The 14,142-nt window shown below is 53.5% G+C and overlaps 2 protein-coding genes across 2 annotated transcripts; both read right to left on the bottom strand.

The window, feature by feature from the left end:
- Positions 1–2,686: 2,686 nt before the first annotated feature.
- Positions 2,687–8,392, bottom strand: GPI13 (mannose-ethanolamine phosphotransferase gpi13; the record flags this gene model as incomplete). Its single annotated transcript, XM_056217929.1, has 5 exons — positions 2,687–4,587; positions 4,677–4,759; positions 5,394–7,977; positions 8,034–8,149; positions 8,199–8,392. The coding sequence occupies 5 exons, from the start codon at positions 8,390–8,392 to the stop codon at positions 2,687–2,689; spliced, it is 4,878 nt and encodes a 1,625-aa protein (XP_056067194.1).
- Positions 8,393–9,263: 871 nt separating this feature from the next.
- On the bottom strand, positions 9,264–12,220 carry PUF3 (mRNA binding protein puf3; the record flags this gene model as incomplete). Its single annotated transcript, XM_056217928.1, has 4 exons — positions 9,264–9,527; positions 9,580–9,689; positions 9,742–12,000; positions 12,214–12,220. 4 exons carry the CDS (start codon positions 12,218–12,220, stop codon positions 9,264–9,266), a joined length of 2,640 nt encoding a protein of 879 aa, XP_056067193.1.
- Between the last annotated feature and the right edge of the window lie 1,922 nt (positions 12,221–14,142).

Raw genomic sequence — 14,142 nt, 5'->3', positions numbered from 1 at the left:
GCGCGGGTGTAGTGGAGATAGTGCGTAGACGGTGCGGCGGCGGCGCGGGGGATAGGACGTGTACGTGTAGATACGCAGGTCGAGGTACCGGTACAAGGTACATGAAGGTAGGTATACGCAAGTCAGGCGGGTAAGTTTTATCCTCGGATAACGCAACTTCTGACTCGCGGTGTAGGCGCATAGGGCTTAGGTTGAGGTACATAGGTATTGCGGATCGTGCCGTGGGCATAAAGTTTCATCCGGGATGGGTGCCGATGGCGCTGCCGGGTGTACTTGTGTAGGAGTGAATACACTGTTCATTGGCGGGTGCTGGGCGCAGACAAGCTCTCGAGACGAGGTCTGGAACACACGCCTCTACACAGAGCTGCGCAGACGGAACTGGTATACACTTAGATGTACGCCAACGATGGGGCTCGTAACGAAGTAAAGTTGGGCCCCTTGCCGACCCCTCTTGATATAGACCTGCTGTGATCCTAGCGCTTAACGAAGTTGAGCCCCTTACCTACCGCTCTTGGTATGCACCTACACCTGCTTGCCATGCCCCTAGCTCGTTCTCAGCCACCACCTCAGCCCGAAACATCTCAGTTCGCTTCCCCTGATAAACAGCAGTGAAGCTTCAATCCGCCAACGATCTAGCACACACGCTGTCAGTCGACGATCCTGAATCTCTTCCTTAATCTAGACCAAAAGCCAACGTAGGTAGCACACACAAAGACATCCCCAGTCACCCAGCGACGCTCGTTCCGTCCAAAATATACAAATAAATAAACAAGATGCCTTGGAAGCACATAGACTTCCTTTCCCTCCGATGCCCAACCTTCCCTTCCCCCGGGTTCTTTACCGCTTGGCCGGCGATGAAAAGTGTGTCGACGGCCCTTGCCTCTGCGAGTAAGCGAGCTATATTTGCGGTAGATACGGACGGGATCTAGTACTGCGTAGCATCTTGCCGGAGATACGTTAGGGATAGAAGATGGTTGAGCGCATCACGGTGGATAGCACAGCGGTCAACGGGGTGAGACGTCGAGGCTGGGAGTGAAGGGAAGGGAAGGGAATGCTAGGTAAGGTAGGCCTTCGTGCGGTTCGCAGTTCGCTTCTCGGCACTGCCGCGCGATCCGTCCTTCTTCCAGTGTCGCGGATGCAGTGGTGTCGAGGCTGTTCGCGAAAGGGTAGCATGCGTAGATATAATGTGTCGACTCCTTGTGATGCAGGGGCGTTGTATACCCTGAGAAAGTCCGGCGGTAGAGAGGTAGTGTAGCAGGTTGTGTGGGATAGGGGGTCTGGCGATGGAACGGTTGTTTATCGCGGGCTGTACGTCTTTCTTTCTGAGGATACCTTGCGCTAGCCTGGAACACCGTAGAGAAGGCCATGTTTAATTATTAAAGCAACAAGTCTCTATGAGGCGAGCACGGTCCTCAGACTATTCAAAGGATCGATCTCCTGAAAGTCTGTAGCCGAGCTAACCTTTTCTGCTCCGTCATCATGTGTGTATTTAGCCAATCTGGCTTCCTTTCCTTAACCCGTCGCCCCACGGCGCCCCATTGTCGCAAAAACTTGCCTGCTCCTAGTAGTATTTCTACGCGGTTCTCGGTACAGCGTACATCAGCTCAGAACTGTTCGGAGCCATCTTTGTCTAAGCCTGCTCCTTCCAAAAGCTCATCATATGGAAATTCTTGACTCCCTACATGTATTCAAGGGCATCGTTGTGAGGAATAGTACGAAGCAGGATGGAAGCCCCATTTGTGACAGAACAAGACAGACGGCCTTGCAGGTAAGGAAACGGTGTAGCATATCCGGCGAACTGAGACCACAGTACGCGGCTAGGCAGATACCGCCGCCCTGCCGTATTCGAGCTGCTGGTTAGGAAATCCCATTCCGAGTGCTGCTGTTTCTACAGTCTCGGCAGCCTGGCGTGCTCTCCTCATGGAATATGATCTGCCGATGGAATAGGACGATGGCCTGGTTGCGATGATAAGCGGCGAGAACAGTGGCCACTATGTGGTTGAGATACACCCACATCATGGAATGGCACACAGGCGGAAAACACGCAACAATGATCTGGCAGATAAAGCTAAGAGAATACCACAGGGTCCACGGAATGTGAGTGCGCACGTTAGAACAGAGTATATGATTGAAAATAGAATAGAATTGGGCGGATCACAGCAGCTCCCACATAAGCTACGAGGAACGAATCCTGACTTTGATCCCCCAGCGGCTCTCCCATGAGTTTCCGAACCAAAGTTTGATCCCCTAGTAGCTCCCATATCTCCTTCCGGCCCGAGAATTTTGATCTCAGGTTATCCGAAATGGACCATTGTGTGATGCATGATGTTCGTCCGCTGGTAAACTTGAGAAAATAGGAAGAAAGGGAATATGCAAGCCTGGCGGAGAGGATGTCCAACCTCCCTACCTGAGTAAAACTAAAAAGGAAATCCAAAGTAACACAGCCTCAGATAGGCATCGAGATGCCCTCGCTTGACCGTTGAGGCGGCAGTGTTGCAAGTATAGTGGCCAGTGCTGGTGTAATGATGCTGAGTCCTTCCGCAGTGCGCGGAGAGGTCACACGATGGAAAGTGACCCTGGAGCCCAATGTAATAGGTTCTCGCATGTGTGATTTGCACATCGTACAGAGAAGGTCGAGTAGATGTCTACGAAGGAGGTCGAGTACTCTGCTGATGACACGCGCTCCCTAGGCATCTAGACGAAAATTCCGTCTCATGCGTCGTATCTTTTCGCGTTTGAAGAGGCCCTGGTCAAAGGCGAATGGCGCAGTGATCTTCTCGTATCCTACGTCCGGGCGCGGGCCTTGATTTACGAGAAACCTTCGGTGTCGAGACTCAAATCGGACACCCGCAGCTATGACTGCTGTGGGAATCCTGTTGCGAACGCACGCCTGATGAAGGTCGAGCATCTTGAGCGCCGCCAGCGTCTTGCGGTATATCTCTTTCAGGACGACTACGTCCTCTCTCTGTCTGCACTGGTGAAAGCCGTAATCACGTATAAGAACGCGTGGCGGCTCTGTGCCCTCCCACGTACCGTCTTCGATACGGACGAACTGGACCAATCGATAGACTGAAGAGCGCTCATTAGGCGGTGTGGCGAAGAAGGTCTCAAGGTTCGGAAGTTCTTGTCGAAAGGCGCTCCAGCCATGGCGGTCAAAGAATTGGGCGATCTGATGTTCGCCTAGTGCCTGGCATATTTCGACCAACACTGCCTTCTCAGAAGGCGAACTCGTGATGATGGCCTTCCACAGGCCTCCCAATCTTTGGATTTGGTCCTCGTCTTGAGAGGCGACAAACCCAAAGATATAGTATGCGTCCGAGCTGGGATCCGGTACACGATCTCCAAGTACGCTGGCTCTCAGGTAAGTCGAAGATTCCTTTGCAGGATGAGAGAAAGTGGCCGACTCCAACTGATTGTCAAGGCTTAGACAGCGCATGGTTGAGGAGACTTCATCATCAGCGCCGAGGTGGTTTTGTGTATCCTTAGGCAACGTAGTTGGACTGGTACGCTCCTCTGCGGAGAGCGAAGATGACACTCCAAGGTGTGCAGGATTGCCTGCATAGCGGGATTTGAACGGCGGGCGGGAACGCACTGCTCCAGGATCCCCGCGCCTGAAGTAGACGGCAGAATAGATCCTAAATGCTTGGGCTGCGCGCACAAACATCTCCACCGACCTTGTTGGCTTTACCATGATCAGCACGGCGTTGTATATTCCACTGCCGAGTGAGGAACCCAAGATGTTTATGAGCCTGGCTTGGACCCAACCGCCTTCCACATAGAAAAGCTTCAAGCTGTCGAACATGAGGCCTTTCGAATGCTTGTCATGATTGTGGAAGATAGTGTGGGGCGAAGAATTCAGAGAATGTATCGAACCATTGAGACCGATGATACAGTCGCCAATGGCTGCATCACGAGCCTGACTGACGTCTTCGTCATACATTCCTGAAATGTTTGCAATGACGTCGTGGACCTTGTCTTTGTGGATACGCCACAAATGGCGTAGCTGGACAGCGGCTGCATTAAGGCGAGTCCTGTACAATCGAAAGACTACCTCCTCTAGGTTGTCATAGTCGGCTGTCGATTTGGCTCCAACCGACTGATGAATGCCTGTGAAGGCTGCAGCGAATTTACTGGCACTATTAGCCAGACCAGCGCACTCCTTCGTGCCATTCATGCGTGTGATACCGATCGTCACAACGCGGTTGCTGGGGTCCTCGTGGAGATATCCGATCGTAGGTGACTCCCACGCTCCGCCATCACCAAACGCTAAAGCTAAGTGAGTGAGGAACCTTTCTTTCAGGTGCTTCAAGCCTTTGGTGGTCGTCGAGTTCAGCACGTAGTTGTCGTCTTCTTCATCCAGCTCCACATCTTGGAGATTGGTAGGAATCCCAGTGATACATCCGGTCTGTTGAGCCGCACGAAGGACTCTCTTCGTCCATTGTTGCAGAGACTCGGAGGTATGTCCCTGCCTCGACGCATTACTTGAGCGATCATGAGATGGCCGATTGGGTGTGCCTCGCGACGACCCTTCGCTAGACCGCGCGGTCGGTCTTTTGTCGCAGGAAACAATCATGTTGTCGACCCAACCTACCCAGAAGTTAGCACGAGTCTCAATGTGTCCTTCACATAACCAATGAGGAGACCCTCTCGTGTGTACACTACCTAGAAGCACTCACCCCGCCTTTGCTCCAGCCTGCCGGACGTAGTTGCAAACAACCAAGGTTTTGAGTCCCCGAATCGAGCAAATTGCTTGTCGAGACTGCACCAGAGTAACAGCAATGTAGCAGCGACCGTAGCAGTGCCGACACCGAAGAATGTAATTTTGTTGTAGCAAACAGGACCTGAACGCGGTAGAGGAGAGAAGACGCACAAGACCGGCCCAGGAGCTAATATATAGTAAGAATAGATCGTCTGTCGAAGACTGAAGTGACAGAACTGTCGACCGTGAGCGCGGTGAGGGAAATTGCGTCGACGTCGCTTGTCGTACAGAAGGAAGTTACGACCAAACGCCCTCAGCATGTAGCGTGCGTGGAAGACATCCGTGGACGGCAAACGCTGTCAAAACCGTTTGCGCACAATCATCGCCATCCAGCCACAAGACGAAGATGTCAAGCAAGGATTCTAAGTCCATTTTCTACCATCCAAAAACGCGCGCGCCATGCAATACAATACAATACCAAAATCAAGTCCTTCCACATGCAAACCCTCTCCCACATGTCCCCTACAACGGCACCCCAAAGACCTCCCCAACGCTCAAAAAGCTCATCCTACTCCCTCCCACCGCCACAAAAATCCCCACCACGTCCACAACGACCAACACCAAAGCCCCCATCATGAACCTCGGGCTAAAAATTCGGTACAGCATCAGATGCCTCCGCAAATGCCCCGCCCACATCGTCGTCGCTAGGTTGATGGTGGCGTAGAAAAGCACGTGCGTGGCCATCGCGCGCGCCACATCGCCAAGCAGGCCCTTCTTCTTGGGCGACTGCTTCCAGAGCACGAGGGCCGGAACCGCAACCGCGCAGAGGATGTGCGCGCCGAAGGTGTTGAGCACGATGAGCAAGGGCGACCACGGGTAGCGTATGGTATGCAAAGGGATGAAGGCGGATTCCCACTGGATGCTGCTCAGCGCGGCTTGGTGGCCTGTCTTGAAGAAATGGAAGCTGCCCAGCAGGCCGAGGACGACGGGGCCGATACTGCTGTCGGAAAGGTGGTTTGTGTCTACGATCTCGAGGAGGGAGAAGATCTGCCAGCAGCAGAGGGCGAGCGCGCCGGCGCCCATGGGCTTTTGTAAGAGTGCTGCGGCTAGGTACCAGATTGTGACTAGCAGCGCGTATCGCGAGCCGTGGGCATTGCCGTAACCTAGGATGGCGATGGAGGAGCGTCCGCCCGAGGGCACGATTTGTTTCGAGGGATGCGGCGTGTGGGATTTACCCTCCTCGATGTTGAGCAACGGTTTCGCCCATGTGAATGTTGGGTACCCGACGGCTATGGTGGTCACGATCGTTATCTGCGCGATAAATGTTTTTGACGTCTTGAGCAGGCCGCTGTATCCGGGGTACCAATCTCCATCATCGGCAGCGTCAAGCGCCCAGTATGCAGCGCTCAACAATAAGCCAAAACGTAGACCAAAGCCAAGCCACATCACTGCCGAGTTTTGATAGGAAAGGGTCCCCTCATAGTACCCTCGAATGAAAGTTGGCAAGAGAAGAGCGACGACAAAGGGTATAGCGAGCTGCCATGTTGCGGAGGTCGAGGATGTGGCGGAGGCGTAGTACGTGCTCTTGCAGTACGGCATTTGCTCTTCGCGACATAGCCTTGACAGAGATGCAACGCGTGTAAGGATGACGAATAATATCGAATGGTAAACGCCTAAGACACGGTCGGTGGTCTTGGGCTGTCGGAAAGAGGACAGCGCAGCGAGGAACCCAAAGGTGGACAGGAAGTGAAGCAGTATTTCATCTTCCCAGATGGTGAATGAATTTGCTGCGAAGCCGACTGACAAGAGGAGCGTGAATATTATGCTCAAAAAGCCCCAAATCGAGTTTGGTAGTACGGAGAGAAGTCTGCGTCTGAGGTACCAGAAGGCGGATGCTATACCAAGATTACCACACATGGCGGCGGCATATATTATAGCGTGCTGCTTGGGGACATCCGAGAATGCAAAATGGACACCGAAGCCGATAAAACCACCGAGCACAACCCCGATCCCACCACGAGAGAGAAGGACAGGGCTCAATTCCGACAAATCCCCCGTTAGACCACGGGCGTAGACAGCCAACATTACCAAGGAGAACGCAAGGATGGTCACTCCGTTCAACATGCGCGGAACATCGAAGCTTGCCCACATTGCCTTGCAGATATCAAGTGTCTCCTGTTGGTAGGTCTTGTACGATCCGTAGACACGTGCGTATTCCTCGGCCTTGGATTTTGTAGTTGTAGCATCCCACGCCTCATGTGCGTGTTTGAGAGACAACAGTGATGCCGCACGCGCGGTCTCGTCCATACCTTGCACAGAAGCATACTCTTCCTGGTAACGGTGAATTTGAGCGGCTGTGAGTCGATTTACAGTAGCTAGGTTCTCGTAATCGACGCCTTTGGTACCAATGAAGGCTTCCTCAATAGGCTTTCCTAAGTTGTTGAATGGTATGGGCAATCCAAGAAGTAGGGAAAGTGTAGGAACAAGATCGATCTGCGCAACGGGCCTTTCCTTCGCTGTACCGGGGGGAGTGTTGAAAGCAGGAGAGCTCCGGCCGAACCGTTCCTGCTTCGAATACATCCAGAGCGCGGCCTGAATTTCGTCGTCCGATTCTCCGCCGTGATCTCCCTTCGCATCCATACCGTGATCACCCATGACTACCAACAATGTAGAATCATCCAACTGTTCGATCATTCGGCGAATCACGTCGTCCATCTGCTTGAGCTTTGTCGCCATCGCCGGATGATCTGGTCCGTATCGGTGCCCCGCATGGTCGACTCCTAGGTAGTGACCAATTACCACATCCCACTTGGACGTATTGGACGCATGCATGAGCGGAAAGACATGGTCGGTAACTCCGTTGTCTACTGTATGCAAATCCCAGACATTGAAAGAATCGTATGGGCGTGTGAGTTCCGGCTCGAAATGGTCTGGGAACAGCGCGTGCCAGGTATCGTCCCCAAGATGTACCATCCTCTTGCTAGCATTCCTCAGCTGGGAGATGAGGTTGTCCTCTTCGATTGCTGTGCCAGCAAAATTGGATCCAGCGTCAACGAATGCCGGAAGCGTTCCGGTTGTGAGACCCTTTAACCTCTGCATTGTTGCGGTCGGCGCGTCGGCGATGAACGGGAGGAGAAATGCATTGCGGGGCTGGTCGATGGCCGTTTCGTAAAGAACCGGAAACGCATTTTGGAAGTGGTGGGGTTTCTCATCGGGGCCCTCAGTAGAAAATGGGACCGTGAAGTCGTAGCGAAGCGCATCGATGAGGATAATGATTGCTTTGTCGAACGTTTTAGGGTGCCAGCACCCGCTTTCCGATGAACCGGACGTGTACGTGTGCGCGCATTGGTATCGATGGGCGGCAGCGCGCATTCTGACTTGTAGTCAAACGTGAATCTCGTGAGGAGGAAACCGCTCGTAAAGAGGTAAATGCCCAGCAATTGGAGTATTCTGTAGCGCGTTAATCATGCTTAGATGACCCGCCCGTGGCCCGTCATACAGTATCAGAGACAGAAATGCTACCAATAGACCATGCGCAGCCTTGAATTGGATCTCGCTCTGCTTCTTGGCCGCGGCCGCGTCGTTCGTCGTCGATCTCAAGCCTTGCGACTCTTGCTGCTCTTTCTCCGCTTTGGCCTTTGCTAACGAGGCAGTGATGCCTTCGTGAGATGGCGCGGGCCCGCCATTATCCATTGGAGCAAGACTACCGGTTAGGACACATTCGAATGGTACCAAAATGGTTACGTAGCAGCGCAGAGGAATTGTGAAGCTTGAGACGGTTTTCGGAAGCGGAACAACCCCTCGGTTCCGACGCGACGCGTTAATCAGGGTCCGGTTCCAAACGGACGATGCGACCAGCAAATCTAACGTCGAGAGAAACAACAGTTGGTTGCAGCACTGAGGTAAGTTGTGGGGCTGTGAATATGATGCACAGAGTTATAGCATTTGGTCGCCATGAAATCCCCTTTGTGCAGTCTACAAGATTGTGAGTACCTAGGTGAACCTAGTCCAATGTGTCAGTTGTCAACCGCGAAGAAAAAATCAAATACAAATTCTGCATTGATCTGTACTGTAGCTGAACAAATAGATCAACAATGGAAATCAAGCGGATACCATATCGATGCTCCATCAACTCGAGTTTCTCTACATACCACGTCTAACACCCCAACCTATATATGGTATTCGAAGAGACAAACACTCCCGCAACCTGTCCTTCCTCCGCACCTTCATGAACAACGTACCAACACGCCTGTCCTCTGGTTTTTGTACGCCATGCTAATTATAATGTACGCCCCAAAGCGCCAGTGCTTGCATAAACACAAAGTGAGGAACTCCAATTAGTCCTGAGATAAACCGGGCCATCGGTTTCCCAAATTTTCAAACATTACGACATTGAAACTCTCATCCCCAAAACGGCAAAGAATAAGTATGGATGGTATATAACATGCTGATTGCCGCCCAGCCGGAACGCCCGCGGCTTCAATAGTGCATGCATGTTGTGATAAACCGGTAACAGAAAGAATGCGCGTAGGCCGTGGCGGAAGTGCTGTGAAAGGTATATATACTACGAAGCGTTTTCGGCCGCTTCAATGGCGATGCCGTTTATCGGAGCAGAGAAGTTCTTACTGGGAAGAGAAGTGTGTACAGGTTCGTCAACCGTGGAAACGTTGGCGCTCGGAAGCGAGCTGCTCTGGGGGCTTTGCGCTTCGCTCGTCAGCGGAGGAGTAGGCGGAACATCGGTCACGATGTCGGAAGAAACCGCGTGCGGCGTTGGTGTGATTTTATCAAGGCCGTCGTTGAAGTCGCTGCGGTGCATTTTCTTTTCCACCTTCAAGTCGAGTCAGTGTCAACCTCATGTTGCTGCAGACATTCAGACATACCGAGATGATTTGTTTGCCGGACATGACCTTCTTGGCCTTATCAAGCTCTGGCTTGAGGACCGCGACGAACTCTTGGTAATCTCTGCGATTAACGGTCTCCAAGCATTTCTCTGGATATCGGTTAGCAGGATCTCCATTAGACTATAAGTGTAGATGACTTACGGATTACGTAGTTGCCGTACGGGTCCTTGATCAATGTTTGCAAGTTATTGTCACCACGCTCGTTCTTGTCTGTAAGCTTGAGCATCAGCTCGCGACGCTGCTCGTTGTTGCCGAACTTGAGACACTTCTCAACAACGTTACTGGCAAACTTGTGCTTAGAAAAGGTCAACAATCCTTGCTTGACAAGTCCAACGGCTTTAGCGCGATCGTCGGGTGTTCCGTGCTCGATGATATGCTGGCAGACGTAGTTTCCATATTGGTCGGTAATGAGCTTGGAACCTTCGGCGTGAAGCTCAGTAAGGATGAATCTTCGGTCTGGCTCTGGAACCTTCTCCAGTAGCCGCTGGATGACGCGGCAGCCATAGGTGTTGACCGATAAAGTGCCAACCTGGCCTCGGAACGCATCGATAATCTTCCTGATGTATTCTAGAGGTACTTTGTCGATAACCTTTTGAATGACGTGATTGCCGTTGCAGTCCCTCACACATCTAAGGACATCCTTTTCCAGCTCTTTCACCATTGCCGCCTGTTGCTCAACGAGAACGTACTCCAAGGCCTTTTGAACGACTCGGCACCCATACATGCCGTTGGAAAGGTGCAATATGTTGCCCATCATTCGATTGGCAAGGAATTTCTTCTGCGTTTGGTCGCCGTGCTCAAAAAACTTTTGAATCACGTAGTTGCCGAAAACGTCTTGCATAAGCTGCAGGCAGTTCTCTTGGATCTCGCGGAAGATCTTGTCCTTCTCGTCACTATTGGCGCCTTCGAGCTTCTGCTGGATGAACCGGGATCCGTGTTGGTCACCACTGAATTCAACGACGTTGCCATATATGTCCTTAAGTTCGAATTTCTTGTTGATTTTGCTGGCATTCTTGAAGTTGTACAAACAGGAGCTCATTGTCGCTAGATCAGGCGGGTTGCTGTGATCTCTTGGTGCTCTGGGCGCCTCGATGGGTATGACCCCGTGGAGTGGCTGCGCAATGGGATGCATGTTGTTGGGCATGGACAGTGGGCTAGATACTGGCAATTGGTTGTATGGATAAGAACCGCGTAGCTGGTTCGTCTGTAGGTGATTAGCCGCAATAAGCTGCTGCAGTTGTTGCGGGTGCACCTGTTGGTTCTGGTACAGATGATTGCGTCGATTATCTTGCTGCTGTATCTTGTGCCCTGCCAGCCTTTGGTTCACTAGCGCAATGTTGTTGCTGTTCAACGAGAAAGGGTTGTCTGCGCGAGAGGGGTAAAGATGGTCAAAGATCGGAGGCGTATGCGAGTGCGTGTGGAGAGGGCTTTGGTGCACACCCGTGCCATTGGGCGCGCTGTGGCTGTCGAACTGAACAGGCCTAAAGAGAGAGTTGGGACCGCCAAGGTGGCCGTTGCCGTTGGTGAAACTGTCAGGCGTGTATGTACCAGATTGTGCGTAGCCATTGGGTCTTTCAAAGGCTTGTGAATCGTATGGGTCGCGTGCTAGAGTAGCGTCGTTCAGTGCAGGGGCGAAGTTTGGTGGGAATGTGTTGATGCTCATGGACGGTCTGTGGGACATGGCTCCAGAAACAGCATCTTGTTCCAGACTGAGATGGCCAAGATTCAGCGACTCGCTTTGGATAGAGCCACTACGTTCCTGGAAAGCTCGATTGTTCGCAACGGAGAAAGAAGAGGTTTGGCGTTGGCCTGGCTGTGCATATCTCGCGTAGGTTTCAACATTTTGACCCAACTGAAATGGCTCGTTGCCATGCCTGGAAGGCGGAAGACTGCCGCTTCTTGAAGGGGTAGCGCTTGACGGGCCCAGGTACTCAGAATTGGCAACGCTACGCCTATCGTCGGTAGGAGAATGGACCGAACCTGCATCATGCCATGACCCCAGGGAAGCTTCCGAGCGCAGTGGTCCATCCTGGTTGAAGCCAAACGAAGAGAAGTTGGTGGTGTTCAGAGGATCGATCCTGCGAGAAGACGTGAAATTCATGGACGTGGGGTCGAGTAAAGGTTTGGTCGATTTGGTTCCGAAGGATTGGCCGCCCACGCTCGATCGCGAGGTAGGGAACAAAGGAGCCTTGTCTGCATATGGTTGTGTGGACTCGGGGTGGGCGAGAGATCGCTTCCTGGGGGGCGAGACCCCAGAGCGAACTCGCGAGATGTTTGTGTTTTCCCCCCAAACGCTGCGACCATGGTGCCATCCGTCGGACTCGGAAGATGCGACAAGAGAGCCAGAGCCGGTCTTGCCCTCGATAGACTCGGCTGCGGAACCCATGAAACTACTGTTCTCTGCGCGATGTAAGGGTCAGATGCGCGACGTGGCCAGTGAGTTTAGCACATACCTCGAGGACGTGAGCTGTCCCTCAAGCCCGAGCCCAGGCCGGCACCTACACCACTGCCATTGTTCCAGATGCTGCCACCCCAGCCCAGCGACGTGTGAGATGTACGCTCCGGATCGGCTCCGTTGATTGAAATTCCGCCATTAAGGTCGCGCGTTCGGACCTGGCATGCTTGTTAGGTGTTTCTTCAGCAGCGACGTAGAGAGTGTACACACGTTGTTCGCCATGCCCGCCATGTTGCGACCCACGCCTTAAGGCAACAAGGCTGCACACGGTGCGGGGAGGGTTGCGAATAGAGAGCGCTAAGAATGAAGCGAGAGACTCGTGGAAGGGCAAACACGACGCGGTGCAGCTTACGGCGTACAAGCTGAAAAAGGTCTGGGCGTCAGCACGCGGGTTTACCCAGTAGCATACTCTGCGTGGTTGCGGGCGGCCTACCGAAGGTATTGTGCGAAAAATGTTGAGAGGAAAGAGCGGTTATGTGGCGGGCAGGTATGGTACAGAGAAGCGGGGTGGGAGCGAAGGGAGTGCACGGCGGGCGCGCGAGGAAGGGCGTTCCAAGGTGAGGCGTGAGGGTGGATATATGTGCCGTCGGCGGGTCCCTGGGGATTGGTGCGAGGTGGAGATGCTCTCTAAGCTCTGCGCATGCTAAGTTCGAAGAAGGGATGGTGGTGCCTGCCAGACGGGGAACGCATCAAACAAAACGGGGAGCAAGGGCGAGCGGCGGGCGTATTGCGGAATGTTGAGGGCGGGCTCAGGAGCACGGTGGAGAAGAACGGCTGCGTGTGTGGGGTGTGCCGCAGGCGGTGGCAGCGGAAGAGGCGTGAGGGCGGCGCAACGAGAGCAGCGCTGTCGTGAGCTCGTGAGCGTTGGTGGGAGAGATGATGGATTCCCCAGATCTGCGCACTAAGCGTTTCGAGACCAGCTAAGATCGCTAGCTTCCGCGTCTTGGGGGGCGCCGCGCTTCTGCAAAACTCCGCTTGTCAGGCTGATTCAAGGTACGCTTGCCGCAGGGCCGCGCCGGCGTCGCTATGTCGTTGAAGAGCGGGAAGACGCTGTGCTGGCCTCTTCTGCGCCGGCTTCGAATCCTGAGGCGGTCGCGTGCGCCAAGCAGGAGTTGCTAGGCGGCGACGATCAAGGAGCAGAAAGGTGAGACAAGCCCTCGCAGTACAGGAGTCTTGATTATGTACGTCGACTATGCGTTTCACCAGGTGCCATGCGCCGGGACCTTGCCTGTCTGCTCCAGCATTCGCGAGCCGCCAGCTGCGATCGAGACCGCTTCTCGAAGACCGGACCTGGCATGTTTGCCTCACCGTGCCTGAGCCAACCCACGCCCTCCCCTGGGCGGTTTAGCACACCTCCAACGTCCTCAACAGACGGTGGCTGCCTTGGGTCGCCTTGCAAAACCCTGCTGGTAGACCAATTGGGCGACTGACACCTTCGAATAACACCAATTCAGCCATCGCCTCCGTCTGCGGAGGAAAAGATGGCGCCGGAGCAACCCAGGGTACTACCGTCTCGGGGGCCGTCGCTTTGGGAAGGCCGTGACCGGCAGCTTTTATGATTTTATGTAAACCAGAAACTGCTGCATCGGGCATCTCCAGCGACAGACTGATGAGCAGGACACATCCATATACCCAAAGAGATGGCCAGCCTCGCTTTGTTTTTCTGGTGCTGCGTTGGCGCGCAAAGCACTCCGCCGGTCTGGCGCACTCTCATTCTTCGGAGAAGGTTGGCAGCCATCCGGAAAACTCTCCGCTCGCCCAGGAACATCGATATTCAAGTCGTCGTGCATTTGCGCTTTGCTTCTGGTGGATCACACGTGCAGCACGCTACCAAGACACTTGTCCTGCAGTGTTGATGATCCGACGTCTATATCCACCTGCAGATGCTGGAGTACCTGAAAATGTTGTTGTTCAGCACTACGGTTCAACGCTGAGCAAGCTTCACAGAGCTTCGCGTCGCACGTTACGAAGGCCAGACTTGGCTCTGGAACAGATGGCATCCGTCGAAGTTTGCTCGGGTGCAGCGTTGCGGTGTTTCATGCATGCATTACTGAGAGTGGACACTGGAGGATGAAAAAAAGCGATGC

Source organism: Didymosphaeria variabile (genome assembly GCF_027946475.1).
Source record: "Didymosphaeria variabile strain IMI 356815 chromosome Unknown scaffold_7, whole genome shotgun sequence".
Classification (NCBI taxonomy): domain Eukaryota; kingdom Fungi; phylum Ascomycota; class Dothideomycetes; order Pleosporales; family Didymosphaeriaceae; genus Didymosphaeria; species Didymosphaeria variabile.
Note: the sequence above shows the minus strand (reverse complement) of the source record. Positions and strands in the feature narration are given on the sequence as shown.